Raw genomic sequence first — 18,919 nt, forward strand, 5'->3', positions numbered from 1 at the left:
TAGGTTGCTAGATAGATGTAAATAATTTTTTTTGCAGAGTAGGCAAATTTAGGCAGGCCTAGCTGGTAGTTGGGCCTGTTTGTTTTGATCTGGGTTGGGAGTGGCCCAGTGTAGAGCTGGTGACTCACAAGCAGCATCGTTAAGACCTCCCACTTCTTTATAGAATGTTTTTGTGGAAAGGTGGAGAGGGGAGGTGAGGCTGTTTGGGGTGTGCTAAGGAGCCTTTACCAATCCCCAACTTGGATTGGCAGGGGGGCAGGCCTCCTTAAATACCTAGGGTCAGCTCATCTGGGGTAGAGTTGTTCGGGTAGGAAGCTGGAGATGAAGTGCTAGGCTGTCGGTGGCCTTGGAGGGAGCTCCCCAGTCTGGGGGGGGGGGTAGGTTGACCCCGGGCTTGTGTGTGGACGGGGACCTTCTAAGAACACGTGGAGGTGTCCTGGACAAGAGGCATGGGAGCAAGGAAAGAAGATAACAGGAGAGAGCACTGCCAGGCAAGTCTCCAGGGAGGAACAACAGGTCGCAGCCAGGAGGGCTGGTGAGTGATGTACAGTCGGGAAGACTGGGGAGGCATGCCTGGGAGGACTGGGCGAGAGCAGACTGGGATGGTTATAGAACTAGAAGTGTGGGCTGTGAAAAAATGGGCAGGAGAGAGAGGCAGCTGCAGCCAGGAGGGCTGAGAGGGCCTGAAGAGGTGGTACTGGGAGCAGTAGCCACGTGTACGACAACTAACACCAAGGAATGTCATATTTTGCTACACCATAGGGATCCCAGGTCCCTATTTGCAAAGGGAACTTTCAAGGCCTGGCTAAGCCAGTGTCAGGCCTAAACCTGTGCTAGTTGGTCCTGGAAGTACAAGCAAGTGATGTGCTGGAGGTGTTGAGCAGGAATAGTCTTCAAGCAAGTGTTGTGCTAGAGTGAAGATTGGAGTGTATATACAAGGGGCTAGATTCACGTAGATCGGCGCATCTTTAGAGCGGCATAGCGCATCTCATATGCGCTACGCCGGCGTAACATAGAGAGGCAAGAACAGTATTCACAAAGCACTTGCTCCCTTTGTTGCGCCGGCGTAACGTAAATTGGCCGGTGTAAGCCCGCCTAATTCAAAGTAGGAAGGAAGTGGGCGTGATCTATTAAAATGAAGCGTGACCCCATGCAAATGAAGGGCTGAACGAACGGCGCATGCGTGTGCATGCTCAGAATCACGTCGCATATACTCCCTAAGATACGACGGCTCAATGCCTACGACGTGAATGTAACCTACACCCATCCCCATTCACGTACGACTTACGTGAACGACGTAAAATACGACGACTGTTCCCTGGTCCATACCCTAATATGACTTACACCTGCTTTATAAAAGGTTTAACTTTACGCCGGACGTACGCCTTACGTAAACGGCGTAGATTACAGCAACGGGCGCAAGTACGTTCGTGAATCGGCGTATCTCGGTCATTTGCATATTCGACGCGCAAATCAATGGAAGTGCCCCTTGCGGCCAGCGTAAATATGCGCCCAGGCTCCGACGGCGTAGGAAACTTAGGTCGGTCGCATGAAGCCACAATTCAGGCGTATCTAGCTTTAAGAATCAGGCGCATAGATACGACGGCGCATCTGTGCACTTCTGAATCCGGGCCGAGGAGTGTATATGGTTGGCCCCATGTAAATATTTAGCAAATTAGTGGGCATCCCATATTTCCTTATCCCATCCAAGTTATTTCCCCTCAGTATAAAAACAAAAAACAAAGTGCATGGACTGTTTACTGTGTAAACAGTGACTGGAAATTGTGTGCCAAGGTGGGCTGGGTGACAGGTGGACTACAATTCTCAGCAGCCCTCACGGGGTTACAGCTATATAGGCATAAAACTCTTTTTTACTTTATTTTTTTTAAAAGGAGCCTTTAGAATCACTTTAACCCTCTAGGAGCTTGAAGACAACTTACCCCACCGAGAGTACTACAGGCAAGGGCCAAAAATTTTAGCCATTCCACTTCTCTCCCAAAATTATCTAGTTCCAAAATACTTTGTAGCTGGGCCTGTGGTAAGCAAAGATCTTTCCACTTTTGTTCCAGTTCATCTTCATTTACAATAATCTTCAAGGACAGCTGAAAAAAAAAATAGTATGTGGAGAAATGTATTTTAATTGACTTCACCATATCCATCACTGTTAACACTGACTTTGTTTAACCAGATCCCGACTGGCTCACGTGTATTTACGGGGCAGAATGGCTCCCCTGTGCGAAACCCATATAGGTACAGGGTTCCTTTAAGAGTCTCCATAGGGCGCACGCCGCCGGAGGTACGCATGCGTGCCCGCTGTGCGGCGGGGGACACGATGCGTTTGGTCGATGCTTACACAAATCCATGTGCTGTCATAGGAGAGAAGACATGTCGTTTGTCCCTAGTAAGTAGAAACAGCGATATGTCTCCTCCCCTACTCAGTCCTATTCCCATACAGTTAGAACACACTGAGGTAACACACTGAGGTAACACACATTTAACCCCTTGATCGCTCCTTAGTGTTAACCCCTTCATCCCCCTTTACAGAGTAACTCCACTTTTGTTGAGAAAAAAACACTCCCCTCTGGGTGATCTATGTACATTACAAGGATTTTAACAAACTTTGTTGAACATTCCTACCTTTTGTTATTCTGAAGAAATCCCTGTGTGTTTGTCTGTGTCCATGTGGTAAGTGAATCTAATGGGAGTAGTTGCATAATTATCAATCAGCTGCTGCACTTGCCGAGCTCTAAGGAGGAAAATTGCAGGGTCTGTATCCCTTTAGACGTGATTTTTCTATTGGAAATGTCTCACCAAAAATTTAATTTTTGTTACAGGGGGTGCCTGGAGTCTGAGACAATCACACAAGCAGGAAACTAGATGAATAAATTCCCGGGGGGGGGCGTTCTGTTTACATTCTGTGTATAGCAGACCTCCAGGTGGCTCTAAGGCATTGCATTTTACAGAAAACTACAGAGCTGCAGATTGAAAAGGAAAGGTAATTTTTAATAACATTCAATTACAATATGGCTTTTGTCGCAATTGTACAGTATCTCACAAAAAGTGAGTACACCCCTCACATTTTTGTAAATATTTTATTATATCTTTTCATGTGACCACACTGAAGAAATTACACTTTGCTACAATGTAAAGTAGTGAGTGTACAGCTTGTATAACAGTGTAAATTTGCTGTCCCCTCAAAATAACTCAACACATGTCTAAACCGCTGGCAACAAAAGTGAGTACATCCCTAAGTGAAAATTTCCAAATTGGGCTATTTACCATTTTTACTCCCTGGTGTTATGTGACTTGTTAGTGTTACAAGGTTTTAGGTGTGAATGGGGAGCAGGTGTGTTCAATTTGGTGTTATCACTCTCACTCTCTCATACTGGTCACTGGAAGTTCAACATGGCACCTCATGGCAAAGGACTCCCTGAGGATCTGAAAAACAGAATTGTTGCTCTACATGAAGATGGCCTAGGCTATAAGAAGATTGCCAAGACCCTGAAACTGAGTTGTAGCACGGTGGCCAAGACCATATAGCGGTTTAACAGGACAGGTTCCACTCAGAACTGGCTTTACCATGGTCGATCAAAGAAGTTGAGTGCAGGTGCTCAGCGTCATATCCAGAGGTTGTTTTCAGGAAATGGATATAAGAGTGCTGCCAGCATTGCTGCAGGGGTTGAAGTGGGTGGGGGGTCAGCCTGTCAGTGTTTAGACCATGCGCCGCACACTGCATCAAATTTGTCTGCATGGCTGTCATCCCAAAAGAAAGCCCCTTCTAAAGATGTTGCGCAAAAAAGCTTGCAGTTTGCTGAAGACAAGCAGACTTGGAACATGGATTATTGGAACCATGTGCCTGTAGTCTGCTGAGATCAAGATAAACTTATTTGGTTTAGGTGGTGTCAAGCGTGTGTGGCCCCCTCTCCCACTCATCTTTAGGAATGAGGAAGTGAAGACACATCAGAGGTACGACTAAGATCGACATCTTCTTGTATCTCAACCAATCAATTGCGCTTTCTAGTTTACATTAACAATAGTGACGTATCTTGCTGTTTGTAAAAGAGTTTAGCACTGCCTGTAATAAAGGATTAGATAAGGAAGTAACGGATCTGCACGGACATGTCGGAGTCTTACTTTCAAGCATGCATGCAAATGTTATCTAAACTTTTTTTTTTTTTAATTGTAACATTTTTTATTGTTGTTTGCATATATAAAGTACAAAAAGTAGTACACCAACGTGCATAGACTTAACATAATACATACACAAGCATACATTTTTCCCCTCCCCCTACCTCTGTATCATTATGATTAAGTGAAAAAAGCCTCTTAAATTCCAAATTGTCTTCCCTTGTGTCCACCGTCCCCCCCCACCACCCCTCCAACCCTCGCCCACCCATCCACCCTCCCATCACACCATGGACCAGTTTTTTTAGTTAATTTGCTTCATTAGATTAATCCTCCCCATAAAGGGATGTCCGATAGCGGGTTAAAGTATATATTAAATTTGAAAGGCGTCATCTTCTTATATAGAGCATCCTGTTATGTCTAATGTTATCTAAACTTTACATTTGGAACAGCAGTAGAATCCATATTAACCCCTTTGTGGTTCACCCGACCATCACAATACTAGTATCGGTATTGGGAGAACCCTACTTTGGGCCCAATTTGGATATTTTCACTTAGGGATGCACTCACTTTTGTTGCCAGCGGTTTAGACAATAATGGCTGTGTGTTGAGTTATTTTGAGGGGACAGCAAATTTACACTGTTATACAAGCTGTGCACTCACTACTTTACAATGTAGCAAAGTGTCATTTCTTCAATGTTGTCACATGAAAAGATACAATAAAATATTTACAAAAATGTGAGGGGTGTACTCACGTTTGTGAGATACCGTATATGCTATATAATTTTTTTGAAGGCTACTTTTTTTCCCTCAAAAGTGGAGTTACCCTTTAAGCATCCCTTCTCCAGAGTGAATAACTGTAATCTATGTAATTGATCCTCAGGTCAGGTCTGAGGTCCTCCACCCTCCCCTTATTAACTTTATTCCCTTTTACTGAACTCTTTTTAGTTCATCAAAGTCTTTCCTGAGGATTGGTGACCAAAACTGAACTGCATATTCAAGATGAGGCAAAACCAGCATTTTGTAAAGGGGTAAAATTATTGATTTATATCTTGGATGTATGCTCTTTTAATGCATTATAGTATTTTTCCAGATTTGTTGTTGTGGTTTAGCATTGCTATTGCTAAGCTTGTGATCTACAAGCACCCCCCATATCTTTTTCCATCACCGATTTCCCAGAGGAGCCCCCCCGTACTGTGTGTTTTTGGCACCCAAATGCATAACTTTACATTTCTCAATACTGAACCTCATCTGACATGTAGCCGCCCAACCCCCTATTTTGTCAAGGGAATGCAGACGACATAAGGCTTATGTCAGTGGCAGCCAACAGGTAATGGTGGAATTGTCAGCAGTTATACAGTTGCATTATTAAAAATAATAATACATAAATTACAAATCTGAAAAAAAAATCTAAATAAATCAACATTTTTTTAACTTTTCAGCATGTAATAAAAAACAAACAGGGTATTTTTTTTTAATAAAATTGTGTACCAAATAAACATACACAAAGGGTTTGATTTACAAAAACTGGAGAGTGTAAAACCTGGTGCAGCTGTGAATGGTAGCCAATCAGCTTTTAACTTCAACTTGTTCAATTAAAGCCTCGACACACGATACGACTGTTGACCAACTGAGTGTCTGATTTTTGTCAAAAGGGTGTGTGTCATACTAATGGTACACAATTGTCTTGCCACAAACACAAGCGTAGTGACGTACTACAAGGATTTTCAGCTCTTGAGCGCCACTCTTTGGGCCCCTTCTGCTAATTTCGTGTTTGGTGAGCGTTGAGTCTGAGCATGCGTGTTTGTACTTTCGACATATCAAAATTTGACGTCAGACCATTGTCCGCCGAAAATTTACTAGCCTGTCATCCATCATTTGTTGGCCGAAAGTTGGACAACAATTGTCAAAAGGAGCGTACTAACGGTCAGATTTTAGGACAACAGTCTGTCAACAGACAATCCCCTGCCAACAATCGTATCATGTGTACAAGGCTTAAGCTTTGACAAAAAAAACATTGGAAGCTGATTGGTTTCTATGCAGAGCTGCACCAGATTCTGCACTCTCCAGGTTTAGTAAATTCACCCCAAAGTGTCTTTAAAAAAACATGCATACAGTTATTAAATTAACTGACACATGCTAATAATTTGGCAATTAATAATCCTCTTTACACCTGACCATCAAAAAAAAACATTTACTTACTTGTTTATGCAACACTTTCAGAAGTCCTGGAGTTAATCCGGTAGTAGTCTTTGTATTTGCTACTGGCATTTCAACTCGTTGCTTTACTGGCAGAGACTCACCCCTTGATAAACTACCAAAATACCTTCAAAATGTCAGAAAAGGTTTATTTAGTGGTGACACATGTGCCTTGGAAACATAGCAGTATCATGTCTTCATTTAAAATATCTTACTTTTTTAATTGCTAAGACACTCCCAATCTGTAGAGAGAGGATCCCAGGGAAGGGTCCCCATACAAAAGGTATGCTAAAGTGGTTTTAAAGGCAGAAGTTTATTTTATCTTAATGCATTATAGAGAGGACTAGGCAGAAACATGTTATGTATTTAATTATCTGTTACTTTAACAGAGTTGAACAGCCCTGCCCAGGGGGCGGTCCCTCCAGACATAACCCTCCTCCCTGCAGTATGCAGCCTCAGTCCGTAACAAGCAGTACAAACCTAAAAAGGAGGGGTGGGTGCTGTGTCCGTCCATGGACGTCAGAGAAAAGGATGTTACGGTGTGGGTCAGGGGGGGATCAACTCCCATTTTGCAGTATGGGGGAGAATATTTTTCCCTTTCCTGAACCAAAGGTGTTTTGTTTGTTTTTTAACAGAAAAAACGCAGGAGATTCAGGTTTGGCTCTTTGTTTACTGCTGTGTATTTTTTAGGTCTCAAAACTTGTGGTTTGACTTCCCAGGGGAAATTGTTGAAACATATATAGGGGCAGATCCTCAAAGAAATTATGCTGGCGTATCTGTTGATACGCCGCGTAATTTCAAATTTTCAGCGTCGTATCTTTGTCTTGGTATCCACCAAACAAGATACGACGGCATCTGTGTTAGATCCGACAGGCATACGCCTTAGTACGCCGTCGGATCTAAGATGCAATTTTCCGGCGGCCGCTGGGTGGCGTTCACGACGTAATCCGCGGCGAGTATGCAAATTAGCTATTTATGGCGATCCACGAACATACGAGCGGCCGTCGCATTCTTTTACGTCGTTTCCATTCGGCTTTTTCCGGTGTATAGTTAAAGCTGCTATCTGGTGGCGTACTCAATGTTAAGTATGGCCGTCGTTCCCGCATATAATTTTGAAAATGTTTCTCTGTTTGCGTAAGTCGTCCGTGAATGGGGCTGGACGCCATTTACGTTCACGCCGAAAACAATGACGTCCTTGCGACATCATTTGGAGCAATGCACCCTGGGAGTTTTGACGGACGGGGAATGCGCAGTTCGTTCGGCGCGGGGACGCGCTTCATTTAAATGAAACACGCCCCCTACTCGCCGCGAGAGATACACTACGCCGCCGTAACTTACGGCGCAAATTCTTTCTGGATTCAAACCAAAGCCAGGTAAGTTACGGCGGCGTAGCGTATCTCAGATACGCTGCGCCGGTGCAGATCTTTGTGGATCATAATTTTTAGCCATGGATTTTTTTGATGTGTTGATAAGACAGGCGATGAAGCTAGGCTTCCCCCTCCCTCTTCCTGTCGTTGATATGTAAATAAACCAGTTTTGGGGTTTTGAGAGCTGAGCATACAACAGGAAGTTCTTTTCAGCATTTATATATCAACAGGAAGTTGGTGGGAGGAGCTTGGGGTCTTCTGAAAGATAAGCAATGAGATTTGGGTTTTAAAAGGACAATGGAAAACACTTTGGCAGTTAAAAGAGTGTTTTAAAGTTTAATTTCAGTAGTTTTTGTGAAGTTTTAAACTGTAAATACAGGTTTGGGTAGAGAGTAGTACAGGAGGGCATCACCATGATTGTTGTAACATCTAGATGCAGAAAGAAGCCACATTGTTCTGCAAGTGGTAAACAAGCGTAAGTGTTCGGTGTAGTTTAGTCTGGCGACGCAGTGTATGGGTGCATAGCGGAAAACGCTTGTGTATGCATACACTGTGAGGGGTAGAGGCCTAATTTGGGGGTTGATCTGTGGTTGTTGACGAATCATTTGGCATAGTTACTCTGTAGTTCTGTGCCAAAAGTGTTGGGACAACAAGCCATAGAGTTGATGCCTCGGTTAGGGTTTCTAGTTGGGGGACTGGACCAGATAGTGGTTGAAGTACGGCAATCCACCGTAGAAAAATGCACCGGGCGGTGCTCCCCGAAATGGTTGCAATGGTTTATCCTGGACGCAGGGTTAAGATGATAAACCGAACAGGGCTGTCCCCTGTCTCCTCTCCTTTTTGTGCTGTTCCTTGAGCCTCTCCTAGCTATGGTCCGGAATAACCCGGATATCAAGGGAGTTAAGGTGGATAAGGAAGAACATAAACTTTCAGCTTATGCTGATGATATACTATTTTATATTACAAACCCCAGGATCACATTACCGAACCTGCTTAAAACTCTGAAACAGTACGGCGCGATATCAAATTTTAAAATCAATGGGCCAGATCCACAAAAACCTGACGTAACTTAAAAAATCCAATTTAAGTTACACTGGCTTAAAGTTTCTACCTAAGTGCCTGATCCACAAAGCACTTATCTAGAAATTTCAGGCTGTGTAACTAAAATTCCGCCGGCGCAAGGCGTTCCTATTCAAATGGGGCGAGTCCCATTTAAATGAGGCGCGCTCCCGCGCCGGCCGTACTGCGCATGCGCGTCGGCCGTACTGCGCATGCGCGAAGTTACGTTACGCCGAGTTTTGAGGATCGCGACGGCTTAAAGTTGCGTCGGGGAAAAAAAAAATGACAGCGGCATGCATTCCTGAGGGAGAACTCCATGCCAATTTTCAAAGAAAAAACCGGCATGGGTTCCCCCCCCAGGAGCATACCAGGTCCTTAGGTCTGGCATGGGTTGTAAGGAGACCCCCCCACGCCGAAAAATTGACGTAGGGGGTCCCCCTACAATCCATACCAGACCCGTATCCAAAGCACGGTACCCGGCCGGCCAGGAAGGGAGTGGGGACGAGCGAGCGCCCCCCCCCCTCCTGAGCCGTGCCAGGCCGCGTGCCCTCAACATGGGGGGGTTGGGTGCTCTGGGGCAGGGGGGCGCACTGCGGGCCCCCCCACCCCAGAGCACCCTGTCCCCATGTTGAGGAGGACAGGACCTCTTCCCGACAACCCTTGCCATTGGTTGTCGGGGTCTGCGGGCGGAGGCTTATCGGAATCTGGGAGTCCCCTTTAATAAGGGGGCCCCCAGATACCGGCCCCCCACCCTAAGTGAATGGATATGGGGTACATCGTACCCCTATCCATTCACCTGGAGGCAAAAAGTAAAAGTTAATAAACACACAACACAAGGCTTTTTAAAATATTTTATTATTCTGCTCCGGACGCCCCCCCTGTCTTCGTTATTAGCTCAATTACCAGGGGGGGCTTCTTCTTCCACTCTCCGGGGGTCTTCCGCTCTCCGGGGGGGCTTCTCCGGACTCCGGGGGGGCTTCTCCGGACTCCGGGGGGCTTCTTCCATCTTCTCCCCTCTTCCGCTCTTGACTCGGCGAACCCCGGTTCTTCTGCAGCTCTCCGGTGCCTTCTTCTTCAGCGCTGGCTGCCTGCTATGTTTGTGTGTTAGCTCGATTTCAAACAGGCAGCCGGCGCGGTCTTCTGTGACGTCAGGGTCTTCTGGTCTTCTGTTCTTCCGATGTTGTCTCGTCGCCTGTTGTCGCTGTAATGATGGAAGCGCGCCTTGCATCCCATTTATATAGGCATCACCGTCCCATCATGCTCCGGTAGGTACCCACGTGGTGGGTGCCTACCCACGTGCACCCACCACGTGGGTACCTACCGGAGCATGATGGGACGGTGATGCCTATATAAATGGGATGCAAGGCGCGCTTCCATCATTACAGCGACAACAGGCGACGAGACAACATCGGAAGAACAGAAGACCAGAAGACCCTGACGTCACAGAAGACCGCGCCGGCTGCCTGTTTGAAATCGAGCTAACACACAAACATAGCAGGCAGCCAGCGCTGAAGAAGAAGGCACCGGAGAGCTGCAGAAGAACCGGGGTTCGCCGAGTCAAGAGCGGAAGAGGGGAGAAGATGGAAGAAGCCCCCCGGAGAGCGGAAGACCCCCGGAGAGCGGAGAAGACCCCCGGAGAGTGGAAGAAGAAGCCCCCCCTGGTAATTGAGCTAATAACGAAGACAGGGGGGGCGTCCGGAGCAGAATAATAAAATATTTTAAAAAGCCTTGTGTTGTGTGTTTATTAACTTTTACTTTTTGCCTCCAGGTGAATGGATAGGGGTACGATGTACCCCATATCCATTCACTTAGGGTGGGGGGCCGGTATCTGGGGGCCCCCTTATTAAAGGGGACTCCCAGATTCCGATAAGCTTCCGCCCGCAGACCCCGACAACCAATGGCAAGGGTTGTCGGGAAGAGGTCCTGTCCTCATCAACATGGGGACAGGGTGCTCTGGGGTGGGGGGGCCCGCAGTGCGCCCCCCTGCCCCAGAGCACCCAACCCCCCCATGTTGAGGGCACGCGGCCTGGCACGGCTCAGGAGGGGGGGGGCGCTCGCTCGTCCCCACTCCCTTCCTGGCCGGCCGGGTAGCGTGCTTTGGATACGGGTCTGGTATGGATTGTAGGGGGACCCCCTACGTCAATTTTTCGGCGTAGGGGGGGTCCCCTTACAACCCATACCAGACCTAAGGGCCTGGTATGCTCCTGGGGGGGAACCCATGCCGGTTTTGTTTTTTACAAATTGACGTGGAGTTCTCCCTCGGGAAAGCATACCAAATGCCGTCGCTGCAATGGGCCTTTACAAGGTGTGACTAACTTTACACTTTGTAAAACGAGCCCTAATTTTACACTTGCAAAATAACACTTACGGCGCAAAAAAGAAGCTAGAAAGCTTTGTGGATCGCCTTAAGTGCTAATTTGCATACTAGCAACGGCATTTCGACTCGAAATGCCCCCAGCGGCGGATGCGGTACTGCATCCTAAAATTAGGCAGTGTAAATCAATTACACATGCCGGATCTTCTGTGTAACTTTGGAAAAAGCCTTTTGAGGATCGTTTCCAAAGTTACACACAGACTGAACAGCACTTAAGTCGGAGTATCTCTTTTGAGGATCTGGCCCAATGTTACAAAGACTGAGATTTTAAATGTCAACATCAGCAAAGGAGAAGAATAGCTCCTGAGAGACAAGTTTAATTTCCCTTGGCAGAAGGAGCTTAAGTATTTGGGTATAAAATTAGCTAACTCAATAAAAAAAATATACAAAATAAATTATATCCCTCTCTTAGATGAAATTAAAAGGGAAATTAAAAAAATAACAAATAGACCAATATCATGGATAGGACAAATTAACATTCTGAAGATGTTTTTTTTACCAAAGATATTGTATAAATTTCAAATGGTACCAGTTGAAATACCTCAACCTTACTTCAGAGTGTTAAATACCCTGTTAATGAACTATGTATGTAAGAACAAAAAACATAGAATTTCCTTAAGGGTATTAAAACAGGATAAGAAACATGGAGGGCTGGCTGTTCCTGATATCAGGAAATATTACGAGGCGGCGGTTTAGGGTAGTGAAATGGGCCAAAGATAAAAAGGAAAAGAGATGGGTAAAAAGTAAATATGCACTTTCTAAGACACAATTGGGAAGCATAATATGGATCCCCCCGCAGTATAGAGCACTGGACGACAACGCACACGTCTTGACACGAAACGCACTTAGGATATGGGATAGGCTTCATAAACAAATAGATAGGGATTATAACTCACTCCTTATAGAATTAAAAGAAAACAATTATTTTGCACCTGGAAAAAAAACAGTGGGAGGGAATTGGATAAAAAAGGACAGAGCACAATTAACCTTCCTGGCGGTATGATTCTGTCTTGAATTACGTACCAAAAGCGGTACAATTATTTTGCAAGGAAATTTGGCGTTTTATACTGTAGGCCTGCAATTCTTAGGAATAACTCATTTAAATCTGTCCAAACAAGAGATAGTAGGCATCCCGGGTATGAATTTTTAAAAAAAACAAAATTATAAATTATATTATAATAAATAATTATAAATAATTAATTATAACAAATAATAATAATAATATAATAAAAATTATTCAATAATGTAATCAACTCAAAATCACTGAAATTTGCTCAGTTGCAGAATTATCGCTGATATTACTTTTATTTTTTTATGACGAATTTACCCACAAATCGCTATCGCACAATTCTGCAAGTGATTATAATTTATTATCGCTGTTTTCTAGCTGCTCTAAAACCATTTTTGACATAAAGGGACACTTTTGGTTGCTATGGACAATCTACAGTTTGCAGGCAGAAAGAACAGTTTTTATTATATAAAAGTACATGTAGGGCACTGGGCAGACCACTAGGGACAAGGGGTGTGTGTATTTTTTACATACAGTTCTGTAATCTATAAGATTACAGTATACTGTATGTAATGTGTTTGTTTACTTTTTTGAATTTGGCGCCGTTCTCCGCCCCCGTGCGTCGTAACGTCGCAGGGAACGGAGATCGGCGGCACACTGTGAATCGAGCGAGCACCCGCTCGCTCACACAGCGGGGATGCATCGCAGGATCCAGGGACAAGGTAAGTAATTCCCTGTCTGTGGATGCTGCGAAAGGTAAGCCGCGCCGCTGCACGCTCTGCACATCTACCCTGAGCGTGACTCGGGGATACCGATCCTAACATGGAAAAACCACCCCGAGTCACGCTCGGGGATACCGCTAAGGGGGTTAAGAGATATAATAGAAAGAGGAAAAATCATGACACTGCAGGAGTTGAAACACAAGGAAGAATTAATGATAGTTGACGAGTGGCGGTATCTCCAGCTGTCTCACTTTGTGCAGAACTTACCCCAGCCAATAAGGTCAGGGGGAGAGCTTACTGTGACGGTATTAGAATGATATCCCCGTCAAAGTCTTCCCTTCTCCCCATAAAGAAAATCACCCCAATATTCCACGAGGAGGGATATTCCTGGAATCACCCAATAAGCCACACATGGGTCACTTCTAATCACAGTAAACAGTAACCACAGGGCTTCTTCACATACACAATAGACCATTTACCCTTTGAAATAGGACTGGCTGAGGAAGGGTCATTACCATATCAACAGCCTGTTAGCCGAGGAGTGAGTCACACCTGAAATCCTCTAACACACACACAACATTACTAGCAGGGAGAATTACACTGAAGCATCCTTCACACTTACATCCCTGGAAAGGCTTTGAATAGCAGAAAGCTCAAAAGGTATTACCTCAAAACTGTATAAACTGCTGCTGAAGGTGGACGAGCTGGAGATGCCCCCTTTCATCCATAAATGGGAAAAGGAGTTGGGATCACAAAGGGATAAAAGCACAATAGTAAACATTTTGAACCTGACCCATTCCTCTGCCACCGATACTAGGACCGCAGAAATGAACTACAAGTGTATCACAGGATGGTATGCAACACCTGATAGAACAAGTACATTTATTGAGGGACAGTCAGCAGACTGTTGGCGAGGGTGTGCAACAAGGGGAACAATGGCGCACATATGGTGGGACTGCCCTAAGATCAAAAAATATTGGGAGAAAATCCTGGGTTTAATAAAAGAAATCACTAAGAAAGAGATTAAAAGAGATCCATGGGTAGTCTTATTCCATGGAGAAGAAGAGAAATTAAAACACTACAAAGAGTCTCTGACCCCACATTTAAGAAACGCAGCTAAAAGGACGATCCCAAAAAATTGGCAAAAAGCCGACAGCCCACTAATATGGGAATTGATAGACTCGGTAGAAGAAACATACAGGATGGAGGAGCTGAAATACAGTATAGGAGAGGAAAAAATAGGATTTAAAGAGAAATGGAAAGACTGGAAAGAATTTTAAAAAACATGGAGCTATGCAGAAAAACTAAGAGTATTGTGATCGGAATTAAAAGTAGGAGGAAAAGGCAAAACTACCAAAAGAGATGAGTAGGAGAAATGAGGAGAGGGGGGGAAGTGGGGGTGGGAGGAAGATGGTTATTTTAGGAGGTAATATTTTGAATTATGTGTTTATAAGGATAACCACTCGGCCATCCGCAGTGAAATTATAAAGGCCAATACCCCTCAGGGACTTTCCAGTTCATATTTAATAAAGGAAATGGAGAAAAAAAAAAAGAGAGAGGAAAAAGGAAAGAAAACCCACAAATGATGCGAAACCGCAGCAGAGACAATATAAGCTAAGGAATCATGAGCAAGTCTCTTGTGCAAAGTTGGAGTCTGAAGTGGTTAAAAAAAAAAAAGATGATAAACCGATTCGCATTGCCATGGACACAAAGAGGTCTATGCAAGGGAAAGAATGAAGGCTTCCCACAGTCAGATGGTTACACGGTGCACAAAGCCTAGTTTTGGGGGCAAAAGCCTTTAGACCCCTTAAGATTGACATGGGTGGTCCAAGGATACTATTTGGGTATCCCTCTGGATTGGATGTAGTTCAGCTGCGGCTTCAGAAATATGTGATGAGTGTGTTGATGGAGGTGTAGTACACACTTTTGTGATCCTCAGAGGAGGAACTATGGTCAAAATTCTCATGCCCATTTGTTTGAACTTTGTATGGCTGGTCCATGCAAGGTTCTCGAGCTGCTCTCATGTTTTTCCCATTGTATTTTCTTCTATTGCTGAAAGAGTGAAGGTAGAATTCTGGCTGTTTTGTTTTTTCATTTTTGGTTTTGGAAACTATGAACTTTCTCTCCCACTTTTGTATCTGAATGTTTGTATGTAGTAACGTGAATATGTTCGACCTTAACGCGGCGATCCTCTGACGTGTCGCGGCTGTTGTATTTTTGTAGGAACGGGAAAAGTAAGGGTTACAGAGGGTTTTGTTTGAATCGGTTTTGAAAGAATGTCATTGACAATTTACCAATGTACAGGAATGTCATTTCTGTTTGCCATTCTTTGCAGGTTAAATATGAAGGATAGAGTAATAATTTTTGCTTATAAGTATTTTTCAGGTCCAAGGAGTTTACGAGTCTAAGGAGGTAAAAGTATCATAGGCTATTTCATTGTTTCTTTTTTCCTGCACCACGCATTTCTTCCTTCAGTCTGTAATGCGGAAGAAAATGGGGGGATAAATAAATGTAAGAATGACAGTTTTTCAAACTAATAACACTAACCTTTCTAATTCTAACCAAGTTTGTGCCAAGACTGTCTTTCTTTGATAGAATTTGAATCGGCAAGAAGCAGTCTGGTGAAGTAGGTTCCCATCCTAGATGCTAAGAACCTGTCAATGGTTCCAGTTATTACAGGCGATGGTAAGAGACTACAGGCGAAGGTAAGCCACGCACAGGTTATGCAGTGACCACAGTCCCGATGCCTGGGTTATTGTCATGAGGTTTATTTGGAGGTCAACCAAAACCAGGGTCGTACTTTCCTCATCAGCTGTCACTTCCATTCTCAGGTGATGGAGTGGGTGCGATCACTGTAACATGAACTTCACAGGGTCCGGGAGTCCCTCCTGGACCCTGACACGGTAATCGGTTTTCATTCTTCCCAACCAGGTGACTGGGTCGTTGTAAAGAAGCTTGAGGGAAGAGACCACGCCAGCCACTGTAAGAAGCGGCTCAATCACATCAAAGAAATTAGTAGTATCTTTGTTTATTTGTATTTTTTGCTTAGTAATTTTTAGCAAGGGTAACGATGAAAAGCATCCCAAGCTATTATTTTAATTGTTTTTTCTGACTAACTAAGAAAGTTAACAGGACCGATTGTGGGGTCTGTTCTGAGTCTCCACCGAGTTTTAGTCCCCAGCGATAACAGCGGTACATGCTATTTATGATGTTATTATTGGTAGGAGGAGTTTTTGACAAACTAGTGAAGACTCCAAACAGACACTTGTCAATGGAATTTAACGATACATTTCTAGAGGGTAAAATTGGTTATCGTTTTTATAGCTCTGTCTCTTGTCGGTTTGGGCATCAGGACAACTAGGTAGCCCACAAGTGTGTAACTTTAGCTTGGTGTTTATGCGGATCTATAGCTTATAAAGGTAATTCCCCCAATGCAAGAGGTTCATGCGTGCTGGTGAAGCTGTCGTGAGGATCTGATGGCGCAAGAGAAATTAAGAATGGCATGCAGCTAGAAGGGAATTGTTCACCAACCCCGACCAGGTCTGGGCATGGTTTCCTACATGTACAAGGTGGGGGGGCTTGAACTTATGATACGATTGAACGAGTCTCATCCATTGAGGATGGGATGTTTCATGTAACTGTTGAAGCTACAAGGAAGTTCCTACAGTTCAAGGGGGGTTTCTGGGAATTTACAAGTAAAGATTGTTATACCTGGATCGGGGATACTGGTGATAGAGTTCAGGCCCATATGGATAAGGTTGATAAGGTTTAGATCCCTGCAAGGCAAAGTCAGAGCTATAGCTAAATGAAGGTTGGGAGTCCTTTGAAGGGTCTGGGAATCTAAGTAAGAATATATATATTTTTATATATATATATATATATATATATATATATATATATATATATATATATATATATATGCATGTCGTTTTTATTTCTGTTCTTTCTATGTCGTGATGAGTGCTCCTGTTGCCTGATTGGACGCATGACCAGAGCCCGAGCAGATGACCACATTTTCCTTGATAAGACGCCCCAAAGCCAGACCCACGTACAAGACACAGAGGACCCCAGCCCAATCTGCGATTACTACAGCTCACCAAGTTGTGTCCTCCTTACAAGTCATACTCCTGAAGAACAGAGTCTACATGTCAAGCTGTGTTTTCCTTTTTTATGGACTCGTATGGACTGATTCATTTCCAGGTGTAAGAAGACTATCAAGATTCGAGGGACAACTGGGAGCATATGACAAGAGGAGGAACTGTTGTGGAAATTTCAAGATGTATTTAATATGTATTGTCATAGTGTCACCCAGTGTTTAGTACTTCCGCAACCCGCTCTAAAGAGCTGACTGGGGCAGTCTGAGACTGGTTGAATCCCGTCTGGTAGTAGAAAATGTCTTGAAGTTGGAGTGTGATGTTTGCGGTGTGGGCATGTGTCCGTCGGCGACACATGACGATCGTTGAGGAGGGGATATGCTCACTCTGCAAGGACATTAGTGGTTATTAGTGGCTCTTGTCTCTGCTGTGTCTGATCAGCATGGTCGGGATTCATAGCGCACGCCTGTAGATAGCCTCCATTCCACCTACAATAATGGTATAATCTGAATATGCGTTATTCCATGGAATGGCGCAAAATAAGGATTCCTATTAGCGATAATATGAGAGCTTGTGAGCGTTTTCAGAGTCAGGAAAGGCGTCCATGTTTTAAAAGCAATACAGCTTTGTTTGCTAGGAGCATACATGCATTCCCTGCCTGGACATGCCCATAAGACTTTAGCCAGTATTGTATTCATGTATTGTATTCATTGTATAGGACATCCTGTTAGAGGGATGTCTGTATATGGTGTTTGCTGTGTGGAGGGGACATCATGTGATGACCGCTCCCATGGGGGAGGTGATTAGCTGGTGCAGCGATCACTTCCTGTTTGTGAGAATAAAAGAAGCTGTGAGGAGCTGGGCAGCCTAATGATGGCGGCGATACTGAACTGAGAACAAGATGGTGGTGCTTGGTTATTGAATGAATGGCAGACCGAATGCATGGTGAGTGAACCTTTTAGCCTAAAGATGGATTATTTCAATAAGATGAAGTGTGTGCTTACTAGCACAGGCAGGATGGCGGTGTGCTCTGTATACAACCAATTCTGCCACATCAGTCATTAAAAAACGATTGTGTGTGGCCTCCAGAGCATTTTTCATGACGTGAAAAATGGGCATTAAAAATTTAGAACATGCTCTAAATTTTTGCGCCGTTTTTCACGTAGTGAAAAACAGTCGTGTGTAGGCTTTAACCAGGGCTGTGGAGTCGGAGTCGAGGGAAATTTTGGGTACCTGGAGTCGGAGTCGGCAAACAATGCACCGACTCAGACTCCGACTCCTACTAAATTTAGATTGGAATAAAAAAAAAAAAAAGCAAGTTTAAATGTCCCAATTCACAAAAAGTTATAATTAATGACTTCTCTACTGTAAGAATAAAGACCAATGCATGCAGTGCCTCACGTAACCGCAAAACGAACACGTTAAGTGACCGTGAAGAAGCATGCTTTTCATGTGCTTCACTATATGGCACGCAACGCACAATTAGGAGCTGCAATACTTATACTTTCCATAGTGTTGTGTTCTGCTTTTACAGGGAACACATGTTAGAGAACCAGTAAGTGTCCAAATAAAAAAATTCCAACAGGAGTTTTATAAAGCACTAAAAGAAGTTGAAAAGTATGATCGCTCATCAAAACTTACTGTTGAAGAAGCCATCCTTGTTTATCCAGAGATCGTTAGTGATGTGGCCAGAATAGTTACTGCAATCCAAGTCAGTGTCGAAAGATTATTTTCAGCCCTAAAAATAATAAAGTCTGACTTAAGAGCCTCTATGAAAGAGGATCTGGCAGAGGCAATTCTCTTCCTTAGAACTCTACATTGAATTGATTTGCATTTGCTAAGCCTATAACTACATTTCAAGATTAATATAAACCAATTCTAGGTTTTACAGATTTTGTTTTTGGTTCATTATAGATAAGCTTTGTTTTTGTTCTAAAACAACCAAATAATGTGGTTTGTATTTTTGAACT

At 44.0% G+C, this 18,919-nt stretch overlaps 1 protein-coding gene across 4 annotated transcripts in view; it reads right to left on the reverse strand.

Annotated features, from left to right (window-relative positions):
• Positions 1 to 18,919, reverse strand: part of ROPN1L (rhophilin associated tail protein 1 like) — a 114,107-nt gene that overhangs the window by 17,398 nt on the left and 77,790 nt on the right. For all 4 annotated transcript variants that reach the window (XM_040353389.1, XM_040353386.1, XM_040353388.1 and 1 more), the window contains 2 exons: positions 6,328 to 6,451; positions 1,941 to 2,102 (listed from right to left, as the gene is read on the reverse strand). In XM_040353389.1, the coding sequence (XP_040209323.1) occupies positions 1,941 to 2,102; positions 6,328 to 6,451 (286 nt within the window). The remainder of the gene's footprint in view (positions 1 to 1,940; positions 2,103 to 6,327; positions 6,452 to 18,919) is intronic.

Source organism: Rana temporaria, chromosome 5 (genome assembly GCF_905171775.1).
Source record: "Rana temporaria chromosome 5, aRanTem1.1, whole genome shotgun sequence".
Taxonomy (NCBI): domain Eukaryota; kingdom Metazoa; phylum Chordata; class Amphibia; order Anura; family Ranidae; genus Rana; species Rana temporaria.